This window comes from Hydra vulgaris, chromosome 01 (assembly GCF_038396675.1).
Source record: "Hydra vulgaris chromosome 01, alternate assembly HydraT2T_AEP".
Classification (NCBI taxonomy): Eukaryota; Metazoa; Cnidaria; class Hydrozoa; order Anthoathecata; family Hydridae; genus Hydra; species Hydra vulgaris.
This window is the reverse complement of record NC_088920.1, coordinates 1,052,501-1,067,500: the sequence shown is the minus strand read 5'-3', so window position 1 is coordinate 1,067,500 and position 15,000 is coordinate 1,052,501. Positions and strand designations below refer to the sequence as shown.

Below are 15,000 nucleotides of genomic sequence, written 5' to 3'. Positions count from 1 at the left end.
ACAAAAAGTTAGTAGTTAGAGGAATACAAACAAAATTGGACTTGTATGGTAATATCACATATTTTTTCTGAAATTCACCTGTTGTGGCAGATTTAAACTGACATGATAAATAAGAGACCTTTACTATCCCAATTGTTTGTTATAAATTCATCATAATAATTTTTTTCATTCAACTTTTTTCTATCTATTGAATTTAAATCCAGCATATTTAACTCAGAATCGTTATCAGATTTGGAATTATCATAACTTGGAGAGAAATGATCGATTAAATGTTAATTACCAACACCATAATCATCTTTTTGCTCCACAATGTCATTAAAAGGATATCAGCCATGAGATTTGACACTATTCATTTTTAAATCTGTATTATTATTAGAGAAAGACGATTCTATATCAATATTGCACATAATTTTGTTGACAGATTCAATTATTTTTCTTCTCTTTGACCAATAAAATGGCACATCATATTTTTCTCTTTTACTCATGGTAGTACTTGCGGAACGTTTCCTGCAATTTTTTGAAAATAAAGCAATCAACACGTTAGAAATAAAATCCACCCTTAAAAATAAAATCATTTTTCAGATACGTAGATGATAGCCACGCAAGATTTACAAATAAAGATAATGCCATCTGTTTTCAACAAATATTAAATAGTCAACATCATGCCATCAAATACACAATTGAATTGGAAGATGAAAACAAAAGATTAAATTTTTTAGACATCCAAATAACCAATAATCAAAAAGGTAATTATGATTTTAACATAGAGTGAAAAAAAGCGTTAACAAATATTCAGGTAAAGCCCAATTCAAACCACAATCCAAAAATCTAAGAAGGATTATTTAAAGGATTTATTCATAGAGCTTTATCAATTTGCTCTGAAAAGTTTTTAAATAAAGAAATCGATTTCCTAATAAATGTGTTTGCTGAAAATGGATACGAAAAGTAAAAATTACAAGATCTCGCAAATGTTGTTTCAAAAAAATGAAACTCAAATAATGAAATAATTTTATCTAACAACGAAACAACCATGCCAACTACATCACTACCGTGGATCCCAATGTTATCACCAAAACTTCGAAAAATCTTTAGGAAAGCTGTCTACAGGGCAGTCTTTAAATATAGTGCAAATCTTAAATCTTTGCTAACTTCATGCAACAAAACAAAATTAGCATCAAATAGCAATCCCAGAGTATACCTAATAGAATGCGAGTGTGAACAAAAATACATCGGCGAAACGATATGAAAATAGCAACAAGAACAAACAACACTAAAAAAATGGTTTTGAAGAAAAATTAGAACAATCTGCAATTTAGCATCATAAAAATAAATGTTAATGCAGTATAAAATGGGATCAAGTAAAGACGTTAAAAGTAGAACCCAAATTTGAAAGAAAAGTTCGAGAAGCAATCGAAATTCAGTTCAACAAATGTGGACCTAAAAATGGAGGTATGAATTTGATGATGAAAAAATTTGGAAAGCAATTCTGGACGCCATATTTTTTATACCTACGTAATATTAAAGAAACCCAATTAAAGTAAAATTTAAAGAAGCCATTAAAAAGTGATGTTACCTTTGTTTGTAATTTAATTTAATTAATAATTTGTAATTAAAGCTGAAGATGCTAGTTTCAATAACCTAGCGAAAATTTGATAGATAAAAAAAAATAGTATTGAGAGAATTCGTATTTATTGTTGTTCATATATTAAATATATATATACATCCATATATGTATGTATATATATATATATATATATATATATATATATATATATATATATATTTATTTAATGATGTTCATATATTAATTATATATTAACTATATATATATATATATATATATATATATATATATATATATATATATATATATATATATATATATATATATATATATATATATATATATATATATATATATATATATATATATATATATTTATTTATTTATTTATTGATGTTCATATATTATTTATATGTATATATATATATATATATATATGTATATATATATGCATTTATGTATATATATATATATATATATATATATATATATATATATATATATATATATATATATATATATATATATATATATATATATATATATGTATATGTATATATGTATATACATATATATATATATATATATATATATATATATATATATATATATATATATATATATATATATATGTACATATATACTTTAAAGTATTTCTTTATTTTAAAAATGTATATATATATATACATTTTTTTAAATAAAAAAAATTCTTCAAAGAAATCACAGCTTCTGTTACAATAGAAAACTCAATTAAATAAACTATAACCAATATTTAATAGTGATAGCGATAATAATTAATAATATCGATTATGCAATAGTAAATTAAATTATTTAAAACAAAAACAGAAAAATTATTTCAGAAAACTAGAAAACAGATAAACTTTATAAAAATGCCTTTTTGCAATTGTTTGAAAATATTTGTTAAAAAGCTATAATGTTTAAAATTGCAAACCTAATAACACTAGTTTTATAATAAACAAATTTAACATTTTGCTATTTTTATAAATATTTTATTGCAAAAACTTGTTTCGGATTTTAGTGAAAGAAGCAGGGAGCTCCAGTAATAAAACTAATTAACTTCTATTTATTACATTTTTATAAATAAAAACGATAAATTAAGTTAGATGAATATATTTAGTTACTATATATATATATATGTATATATATATATATATATATATATATATATATATATATATATATATATATATATATATATATATATATATATATATATATATATATATATATATATATATATATATATATATATATATATATATATATATATATATATATATATATATATATATATATATATATATATATATATATATATATATATATATATATATATATATATATATATATATATATATATGTATATGTATATATATTTATATATATGTATATGTATATATATATATAAATAGTGTCGAAAACAAAAAATAGGAATAGTGTCGCAAATGAATTTAATAAAAAGTGTCAAAAACAAAAAAGGGAATAGTGTTGAAAATGAACTTAATTAATAGTGTCAATAACAAAAAAAAGAAATAGTGTTGATGATGATTTTATGAATAGTGTCGAAAACAAAGAAAAGTTGTAGTGTTGCAAATAGTTAAAATGGAATAGTGTCGCAAACAGTTAATTACAGCAATTGCTTACTCGTTTTGCTTATCTTTATAGCATAAGCCTTTTACAGAAAAAAACAAACACAGAATAATGAAAGAAAACATAGCAACATAACCCCAAACCCTCAGTTGATGTAGCAGCACTCCTTTGCTGCAGTCGCCGGCAGAATACTATTTAGTATGACATCAGACATGTTTTTTAAACATACATTTATAGTTATTATTGTTTGTTTATATTTTGCTACTATTCATTAAACTCCTTTAGAACATTATTCTTTTTTTCTATTTTCTACACTATTCCTTTTTTTTGTTTTAGTAAAATTCGGATTTCTCAGAAGTGACATTTGCGATCCTTGTGAAAGGTTAAGACAGCTGAATCCAATTTAAAAATATGAAAAAATAAAACTTAGACAGCTGAATCTAATAATAATGCTAACACCTCTACCAAGCTTTAGACTCAACACAAGCTGCACAAAAAAAATGCTGTTTTTAATATTAATATTACTGAAGCTTCTCACGCCGCCAAAAAAATACGTGGAGGCAGCTGTAATGTGTATGGTTTTTGAGAAAATTTTGCCCCTTCCTAGTTGGAAATGGCCAAAAATGTAATAAAAGACAAAATTTTTACATTAATGAAACTGTTACTGACTGTGCACAAATGTATCTTTACGCTAAAAATTTTGCTGCAAAGAGAGAAAAGTTGTTTCTTGTTATTGTCATTGAAGTTGTTTCTTGTTATTCCAAATTAAACGCCCAGTATTTATTTGCATATTTGCAAAGAAATGTATAAAGTAGTGGGGCAAAAATATCTAAAATACTTCACAAGTTATAAGAGTTTTTGTAACATCCCTTGAGTGAATATGTTTTTAAATTTACAAGCTATGAACTAGGTAGTCTTAAGTTTCTTAAATAGTTAGTTTAAAATAATTAATTTTTAAGAGTTTTTTACCAAGAAAAAAAAATCGCTCAAACTATATATTGTAAGCTGAAAAGTGAATGGAATAAAAGTTTAGTATATAAAATATACCTTGGTTTAGTACCAACATCAATTGCTTTTGTAGCGAAAAGACAGACTAACATGGTTAGACTCAGTTATTCGTTTCATTTTTGCATTGGCATATATTGAAGGTGAGTCATTCACCATGCACCCTATATAACTCAGTTAGTTCATAGCGTCAATGCTGTAAAAAAAACCTGATTATTTTTTTAATTGAATGATTTTCATTAGTATAATTCATTATTCTAATGATAATGTTTATTTTCTTAAATATGTAAAAACTTTGTGTTCATATATGCAATCAGTTTTAAAAAAACTATACAAACAAATTAAGAAAATTAAAATAACAATAAGAAATAAGTTAAAAATATTTTACTTATTAAACTAATCTAATAGAAATTACTTCAATTCGATTGTAGATAAAACATCCCAATCCATCTTTCTCATACTGATGGGTCCTCAATTTCATCTCATTTAAACTAATAACATACAGCCAACCTATGCCTAATTCAAAATTTCTGGATATTATCAAGACTTTTAGAAGAAAAGTTTGGATTTTTCAAATTATTTTTATTCTTTAACTGACTAGAACAAAACAAAATATGTTGATTTCTGAAAAAATTTGAAATTTACAAGTAACTCAATAATGAGCATATGTATTCACTACTGACAGTAACATTAAATTTATAAGAAATTATGTAATTATCAAATAAAGTATAAATCTATACAAAATAATAACTCTGTAAAAGATAAAAATATGTTATGAATTATTGAACTTTTCAAAAACAAAATCAGGAATCACAGCTAAAAGAGTGTTTTTCTAGAACTTTGCCAGATTTTCAAGAACCACTGGCCACCCTGTGATATTGTCAGTTTGGCTGATTGTGTGGCTGGTATTTGATTTCGATTTTGGGGACCTGGTGTTCTAACACGATCACTGCATATTTGGAATCAGCTGTTTTTACTGCAGCACCCAGCACCTAATTATAATACCTTGCACTGTAATAGATATTTTTGACAAACATATAGTTTAAGGATGCTGTTACTATCCGTTTAAATATCAATAAAGTGTAAAGAGTTATTATGTTTATAATTTCATTTTGACTTTAGTTTGAAAGTATAATATATTGTAAGTTATTTATAAAACTATTCCTACGACTAAAACTTGACCCTTACCAAAAACGCTTGATGTACAAAAATAAAATAACGTTTTCAGAGGCTTGTTTTTAATTTTCCAGTTTGTATAACTGGTTTTAATTATTGTTTCTAATTTGAAATAAAATTTCAAAATTTTCCATAAGTTATATATATATATATATATATATATATATATATATATATATATATATATATATATATATATATATATATATATATATATATATATATATATATCAATAGAAGTAGATAAAATTTAGATAAGTGTTTTTACTAATTTATTATTCCTCTGTTCTTCTACAGATAAATGTGATATATTTATATATATATATATATATATATATATATATATATATATATATATATATATATATATATATATATATATATATATATATATATATATTATATATATATATATATATAAATATATATATATATATATATATATATATATATATATATATATATATATAAATATATATATATATCTATAGTTTGTTGGCTTTGGGAAGAGCGGAAGGAAAAAAGTGATTCTTACGCCAACATATACGTCACTTTTAATTACTTTTAACTTTCGTCCAACATTTCCGTGTTGGACGAAAGTAAAAACCATTAATTTAATTACAAATTAATCGTTTTTTAAAAAAACCACAAAAACGCAAATTTAATTGACCGGAATATTTTTAAAACGTTTTGAATGTTTTTAACAATATAAACAATGTTTTTATTTTTATTTTTTTTAATAAAATGTTTTTATTTTTATTTTTTTTAATAAAATGTTTTCATTTTTATTTATTTTAATAAAATGTTTTTATTTTTATTTTTTTTACTGTAAATCATGCGCGGAGTGTTGCTACATCGACTATCTTATAGACTGACTCGCAAGGGAGTGCTGCTACATCGACTGACAAATAGCCTTACTCGCAAGGGAGTGCTGCTACATCGACTGACAAATAGCCTGACCCGCAAGGGAGTGCTGCTACATCGACTGAGGGTTTGGTTGGGGCAGGCAGTCTATCATTATTAAAAAAAAAAAAATTCCGGTCTTGCATTTTAATTTTTACTTTTTGTCAACAAAATATCGAAAAAACTTTCGGACAACATCTAAGGGTTCTAAATATATATATATATATATAATATATATATATATATATATATATATATATATATATATATATATATATATATATATATATATATATATATATATATATATATATATATATATATATATATATATATATATATATATATATATATATAAATTAAAACAAGTTTTACAAATTTAAATAATTTAAAAACATTTCTCTAAAAACGTTACTTCATTTTTGTTTTTCCAGAAATGCTTTGAGAAAAGTAGAATGAATTTTAACAATTCGATATTTAAAATTTTTTTTCAAGATATTAATGAATGTCAAAACTCTGCACCTCCATGTTCATTGAGTAATGAAGTATGTACAAATACAAATGGTAGTTATCTCCACTCTTGTAAAAATAGATGGAGAATTGGTCAAGATAATGCTAGCTTTGTTGGTATTTCGTTTTATAGTTTATGTTAATTTTTTGTTTGTTTTTTATTCTCTAATAATATTCTAGTTATATTCTTCTCTCTAATTTGTAGTTTTTAGTGCTACAACTAAATTGCCAAATGAAGTATTTGTGATTGCGATTATAAAAAGTTTTATTATGTAACTTTTTTTTTATAATTAAATAAAAATGGGCTGTCAGAATTTAGAATTGAGATTCAAAAAAAAAAGCATTTAAATTCAAATCCAGAATCAGCTGCGCATCTTGACTCACAGATTATTTTATCCATTAAATATCCAATTATCTTATGCATCATCTTTACAATTAGGTTGGAATCAAATACGTATTTTTATTTGGTAAAAATGGGCTAATTTAGCATACTCGTATCGTATTTGATAAAAAATTTCTTAAATATTTTAAATTAAATTGTATTGCATTTTTAATTCAATAAACTAGGTTAACGAGTGTTTTTTTTTTGTACCAGAAGTTTTATTGTTTGTTCCATTGGCTTTTAACATAAAAATAAATTTTTGTATATAAGGTATATTTACTTGGTCCTAACTTTGAAACTTCTTTATATTTTTCTATATGAGATCACAAACTTCTGAGATGATTTTTTTTATTTTTCTTTTTTTTTTAAACATCTTCGCTTCCAACAAGGCTGCAAGCAGTCACTAAATAAAGTTAGAAGTTACTGAAAGATAAAAGATGAAGATTTTAGAGCAAGATAACGATTGACAAATGACTTAAAAGATTTCAAATTATATGAATCGGGAAAGCAAGATGAAGGAAGCGAATTCCAAAGAGCTGATGTTCGAGGAGAAAAACTGGACGAATAAAAGTTTTTGTAGCACTTAGGAACAGTCACAGAAAAAGGATGACACTTAATTAAATGACGAGTAACACGAGAATGAACTTAAGTAGATGGCACAAGGGATGCTAGCTCTTTAGAGAGGTGCCCATTATAGTATTTGTAGAAAAGAGAAAGAAAAGCAACATTACGACGATGTAATAATGGTTGGAGGTTGGCTGCAAGAGCAGGTCCAACTATGTTTACAATGCGTTTTTGCACCTTGTCTAAAAGAGAAAGGGCATCATTAGAAGATCTGCCCCAGATATGGCAACAATATTTCATACAAGATTGGATTTGAGATTTATAGAGATAAAGAAAATATTCCGAAGTAAGAAAGTAAAGAGCACGGTATAGAGATGAAACCTTAGCAGATGCTAATTTTGCAACTGATTTGATATATGGTTTCAAAGAGAGATTGGAAGTAAGAGTTATTCCTAGAAGACGAAGAGTAGGTGACTCATCGAGTACATCACCGTTCATAAATATAGGAAGATCTAAATTATTGCGATAAAGATTCGCTGAAAAAAATTGAGTTTTAACTGAATTAAAGTTTACCAGCAACTGTGAACCCCATGCTGTAGCAGAAGTGAGATCCTTTTCAAGCTCAAAAGCCCCCTCCAAGCAATCAGAGGATGTTAGTTTCTTATCACGACAAGAATAAATGGTGGTATCATCAGCAAACAATGCCACCTTAGATGTGAAAATATCTGGAAGATCGTTAATGTAAATTAAAAAAAGTATAGGGCCAAGGATAGAAACCTGAGGAACCCCTGAAGTTACAAAATAAGAAAAAGAGTGTTGTCCATCGAGGACAATTTTTATGCTACGTTTGGAAAGGAAGGATTCAATGATCTTAAAGAGGTTGCCAGATACACCATAAGAAGAAAGCTTAGGGAAAAGACCAGCATGCTAAACTTTATCAAAAGCTTTTGAAATGTCAGAGCGATGGCCTTAACCTCTCCACCTTTCTCTAATGCCGATGAAACCTGTCAGTTATTACTGTTAACAAATCAGCTGTAAAACGAGAAGATCAAAATCCATATTGATGATTAGAAAGTAAGTTATTAGATTCAAGATGAGAAATTAAGTGTTTGTTAATTAAAGATATAAAAACCTTGCCTATGATAGGAAGGACTTATGGGACGTTAGTTAGACGAATCAGATCGCTCTCCAGAATTTTTGAATATAAGGATAACAGATGCCGCCTACCGGTAGGCTGGAAAGCAAGCAAGACTCTGATAAGCACTTGTTGAATAGTTTTGAGAGTATAGACGGCAGCTCCGGAGAACACTTCTGCAATACAATAACAGGTGTGTTGTCCGGCCAGCGAGCTTGAAGAGCCTAGGCAGGAAATCACTTTAGATACAAATGCTGGAGTGATATCAATGTCAAGCAATGGATCAACCTGTTTGTTGGCAATGTCATGTAGAACGCAACTAGTGGAATCAAGAGATGATATTGATGAAAAGTTTTTAGCAAACAATTCGGCTTTGTCTTTAGGTGAGGTGACAAAGTCTGAACCATAAAAGTGAGGTGGAATTATAGATTTGCCCTTATTATTGATATTATTAAATATTCTCCACAAAAAGTAACGAGAGCCTAATTTTTGAGATGAGATACGAGATTTTATGACCTAAGAATAGCGGGTTTCGGCATTAGACAAAGCTTTTTTATAATTGTATCCAGCAGTAATAAACAGACGTCTGTTTTCTGGAGAATTGTTTTGCTGAGAAATATGAACCGTTTCGATTGGCAATCGCAGCAGCACAGTTTTAAGAAAACAATGGAGGGGAGTGAGGCTTGACCTGGAATCGTCATGAGGGAATAAAAGATTCCATTCCAGCCTGAATCCACGAAGTTATGTCGGAAGCACATTTGTCGACAGGAAGACAAAGATTTCTACCCAAGGGTCATCACGAAGAAAATCACGGATAGAATCCCAGTCAGCTTTACCGTATTTGTAAGAGGTTCGATAATAGGGTATTCAGGTGATAAAGAAGAATGAAATATTAGTTTTATAGAAATCAAACTGTGATCAGAAGCACCTAAGGGTGAATGTGGAGAAACTAAGCACAGACTAGGATCAGAAACAAGACATAAGTTGAGTAGAGAAGGTAAATGATTCGGGTTGTCTGGAAAGCTGACTATTTGAGTGGAAAGTTGACTATTTGAGTTAGGGATTGAGATAGGCAAAAGTTGTGGGCTTTAATACCTGCAGAATCACTGACTCTAGAGCCAAGCCATTCAGAGTGGTGAGCATTAAAGTCAACGACAACAACTATATTAGCTCATGGATAAAGAGAGAGGGCTTGGTCAATATGATCAGAAATAACGTCAAAAAGTGTGCAGTCTTGAGATAAAGGAGAGCGATATAAAACAAAGAGAAAGGCAATAGAGTGAAGTGGTGCTAAATGAAAGTACATAAAAGAACAGTCTGTGGATTCAAACCTAGTTTCACGACAAATGGGTGAATTCTTACGAATGTAAATGCCGAGGTAATGCATGTGACTATTCGAGACTTTACGAATCAGAGGAAGAATACCATCAACAATAAGATCACAAGATGAGACAGCCGAACTCAAATTAGTCTCACAAAGAGCAAGTAGGTCTGGTGAACTTTGCAAGAGATAAGACTCAACAGAAGAAAAGTTCCTTCGAAGACCACGAATATTAGTGAATGATAGGTTTAGAGAACTTAGGGATGATGATGGTTTTTTGTGTTTTTATAGTTTTTTTCTGGTACTTTATTTATTTTTAAATTAGATTGAAGAACTTGCCTCAATGCATAGATAGTACTCAGAACACCGTTTAATAGCCCAAGTAATTGCCTCACTACTAATAATAAACCCTAAGCCGTAACAAAGGGCTCCAAATGTGGCCTCCGCAATGCACACCAAAAGTACAAACAGGGACACCATCCATGCGCAACGCGGCACTAGTAATATTTTGATTTTTTTCAGCTGTTGATGGAATAAGCCTCTCTGAGAGCTACCACAGGGTTCGGGAAACCTGACTACCAGCCGGCCTCAGAACGAAAGCTGAGTTTAAGAGCTGTACCCTTATTAGGAGATAATAGAATTAGTTGCCTAGTCATAAAAACAGAGACACAAGCAAATCCATGCATTGAGTCAAGAAGATCCAGCATTTAACATCCTAAACTGGAAACAATGTATTAAAAATACATCTGCACCAGCCTAATAGATGAAGAAGGGGTGCGAGGCTAGTCAACAAATAGAATCTGTTTACACCTTAAGTCTTTGCCTAGGAGGCCTTCTACAAGACAGTAGTCGGGTGCATTTAACATCTGCCCATGATGAGTTTTTTCAACGAGACACCATCTCTATCCTTTACTCAACAAAGAGCCCCACGGCAGGGGGTGTTTTAAATCGGAGTTGGCATCTTCTCGCCTTTGCCTAAAAAGGCATAACCTACAAGGCAGTAGGTCATAAAGCAGATTGTACTGGGTTACATGTTACCAGTAGCAGGATAACCTGATCTGACTTAAAAAGTTGTGTTCATATTTAAGAGAATGAGTAAAAAAAAAAACTTATGGGATTTACTTTTTTGATTGAAAAAAAGTAATAAAATCATAGCAAGAAAAATTTACTTTTTTCTTTTAGTTGTTTTTTTGTAGGCCAAATAGTCTTCATAATATATGTTTCAATATACTGACTTATTTATTAAAGCACAATTTATTTAAGCACATTAGACCGGGTGAATAAAAATGAGCAATTGCTTTTACTCAGTTATTGTTCAGCATTACGTGAATAAAAACTTAAACAATTTTGCCTAAGTTTTTATTTACGTAAAGCTTAGCAATTACTGAGTAAATTGCTCAACTCTACGTGAATAAAAATTATAGCAAAACTGCTGAAAGTTTTGTTTACGTAAAGCTGACCAATTACTGAGTAAAAGCAATTACTCATTTTTATTCACCGGACCTATTTTATTGGTATGATTTTTAGTATATGACGTCGTTGATTTTTTTGTTTGTGCAGAAAATCAAAGATTTTAAACAAACAAAAAAATCGATGACATCGCGTATTATAACTCATAGGAATAAAATGCGCTTAAATAAATTATATATATATATTTTTTTTGTTAAAAATATATTTGGCAGGATTTCCACTACATCATATGATCTACTGGAAGTCCAGCCGAATATATTTGTAACAAAAGCTAATCTGTAATGATAGTTTTTTTATTTAAGGTAAATAAATTTACAAAAAAATAATAAATTAAAAAAAAAATTGCGGCGTATATTATGAAGACTATTTTGCCTTCAACAAAAAGGAATGCAAGAACTTTGTCTAAAACAAAAAAGTTAGTTTCTTGGTTTCTATTTATTGTTTTGATTTTATCAATTTGCAAAAACATTTTTGTAACAACTATTTCATTGGAACAACTTATATCTTTTAAGTTTTACGCGTAGAACTAGTGTTTTCTTGGTTGTACTGGCGTACAAATATTTATTTCTTAGTTTTAAGCGCGTATCTTAACTTTAGTTATTATTGTTTTGTTTTTTTTTTCACTTAAAATTCTCGTTTAATTTAACCTAATAACTTTTTTAAACAAATCAAAATAATTTATAAACTGCATTTAAATGAATATTAGAATACTTTTATTTTGAAGAATAAAAATAAACCGAAAATAAACCCAAAAAGAAACCCTCAGTAGATATATATGCATTCAACTTCACCTTTCACTATTTAAGTCTGCTTATGTATGTATACTCCACAGTGCTTTTCCCTATTTAAGTCAGTATACTTCCCTGTGACTACATCTAAATCAGTCAGAATCTTATTCAATGAAATTTTAAAAGATAAAAATAAATAATAAACATAACTATAAATAATCAACAATAATAGTTTAAAAACATTAAACTACTTAGAAATAAAACATTTAAATTTTAAAAAATCTCCCTAGTAATGATTTGAACCCGCAACCAAATCAAATATACAATATCGTTTTTTTAAAATACACTATCATTTTTTGACCTATTTTTTTGATATATTCAAAAGACTTAATTCCTCTTATTGTCTTTTTTTCTTTATTTATTTATTTTTTTTTTTTACGGAGTTTTGTTATTTTTTAAAGATTTTAACAGAGTTTTTGTTTTTATAATTTTTATTTTTTTATTTTATTTTTAAAACTTTTTTTTTTTTTGAACTTGTTAAAGCATATATTGGGGCTCTAAGAAAAGATTGTGTTGGTCATCTGTATCTTCTTTGAGCCCCTGTCTGTTTATATAAATATATATTTTTCATTTTTTATATGGAATAATTTTTATATATTATTGTAGGAACAGCAAAATATATGAAAAAAAGAAAAAAATCAGCATTATATAGCAAGATTTATTTGAAAGTGATGGCCTGTGCCAACAAACCATACAAACAGTATCACTTCATGAATAATATGAATTAAAGAAGATGTTTTGTTTGTTCTATACTTTTGCAAAACAAAAGCAAACAAGTAAAAGAACATACAAACTTTTTTTAGTTTTATTATTTTTTTAGATTGTTAAAACCCTATCATCTACCCCTTAAAAGGCGCCTATGACAGGGTTTAGGTAGGCAACAAATAGATTTCAGAGATATTTTATAAACATAATTCAGGTAAACAAATAAAACTTAAGGTGACTTTCAAAACAAAGAATAAAAAAACAGCAATAAAAAAAAAACCTAAAGGAAACATCTAGATTTTTTAATAGATACTTTTATAATAAAACTCAGTAAAACAAAAAAACTTTAAGGTGTCCTTTAAAACATCATATAAAAAGAAAGAATATAAAAATAGAAAGTGATTAAATTATTTTATAGATATTTTTATTGTAAAACAGTTTAGTAATGTATAAGAAAATTGAAGTCACTTTTAAAACAATATACAAATAAGCAAACAAAGGTGCCATGTAGTTTTTTTTTAATATTTTGTTTTATAGCTAAAGAAACTAAAGGTAAAATCTAAAACAAAAAAAAACAAAAACAAATGGCAACATCAAGATTCTTTCAAAGTTATTTTTAAAATGAAATTCAGAAAAACAAAATAACAAAAAAACCCAGCGACTTTTAAAACAATATAAATAAGGATAAATTAAATAAGCAATTATAACTAAAACAAAAAAGTTAATTTTTATCAAGACATCAAGACATCTTTTGTAATACTTTAGTTTACAACTATAAAACCTAATGAAAAATTCAAAACAGTTTATTACTAAACTTACTAAATTTAACTAATCTTAAAAATACTCAGAAAACCTTAAGAGCCTTTTTGTTTGATGTATTTGAAATATATTATAGCCAAGCAAAAATAAATCTTGTAGTGACTCTTGTAACAAATTATGAAAACAACCAATAAAACGTACCTTAAGCAACATCTATATCCTACTACAGATATTTTTAAAGAAAAGTAAGCCAAAAAATGAATCCTTAAGGTGACTTTTGAAACAGTACATGAAAAATTAGAATAAACTAAATCTTAAGGTGACATCTAGTTTTTTTTAAATGCTTTATTTTGTAACTAAACAAACTTAAGGTAAAGTTTAAAATTATATAAAACAAGATCCAATATAGAAAACCTTATAGCAACAACTAATAGACTTTTTGAAAATATTTAAAAATATAAATCAGTCAAACAAAAGTTATGTTTATAATGCATTTTTGCATCTTTTCTAAAAGAGAAAAAAGGCATCATTAGAGGATTTTCAAGCTCAGATACCCCATCCAAGCAATCAGAGAGTGTTGGCTTTTTATTTAGACAAGAATAAATGGTTGTATCATTAGTAAACAATACCACCTTAGATAAGAAAAATTCTGGAAGATAGTTAATGTAAGTTAAAAAATGTAAAGAGCCAGAAATAGAAGTTAGAGAAACCCCTGCAGTTTCAGGATATGAAGAAAAGTGCTGTCCATAAAAAACAACCTTTATATTACAACTGGTAAAAATGGATTACCAGTTCTTACCGTTATCAAATCAACAGTAGTACAAGAACGTCAAAATCCATGTCGATGATCAGAAAGTTATTAGATTCAAAATGAGATATCAAGTGTTTGTTAATTAACAACCCAAAAGCCTTGTATATGATAGTACAAAGACTAATGGGACAATAGTTAAATGAGTTGTATCACTTTTCAGAAATTTTGAAAATTGGTATAATAGATGCCGCTTTCCAGTAGGCCTGAAAACAAGACTCTAATAAACACATGTTAAATAGTTTTGAAAGTATAGAGGACAGTTCCGGAGAACACCTCTAATAGACTACAACAGGTAT

General features: G+C 27.3%; 1 protein-coding gene across 5 annotated transcripts in view; it reads left to right on the top strand.

Annotated features, from left to right (window-relative positions):
* Window positions 1-15,000, top strand: part of LOC136074990 (uncharacterized) — a 79,719-nt gene that overhangs the window by 43,799 nt on the left and 20,920 nt on the right. For 4 of the 5 annotated variants that reach the window (XM_065787172.1, XM_065787169.1, XM_065787170.1 and 1 more), the window contains one exon: window positions 6,755-6,886. The exons of the other annotated variant lie outside the window; for it this stretch is intronic. In XM_065787172.1, coding sequence (XP_065643244.1) covers window positions 6,755-6,886 — 132 coding nt within the window. The remainder of the gene's footprint in view (window positions 1-6,754; window positions 6,887-15,000) is intronic. 5 annotated transcript variants of the gene reach the window in all.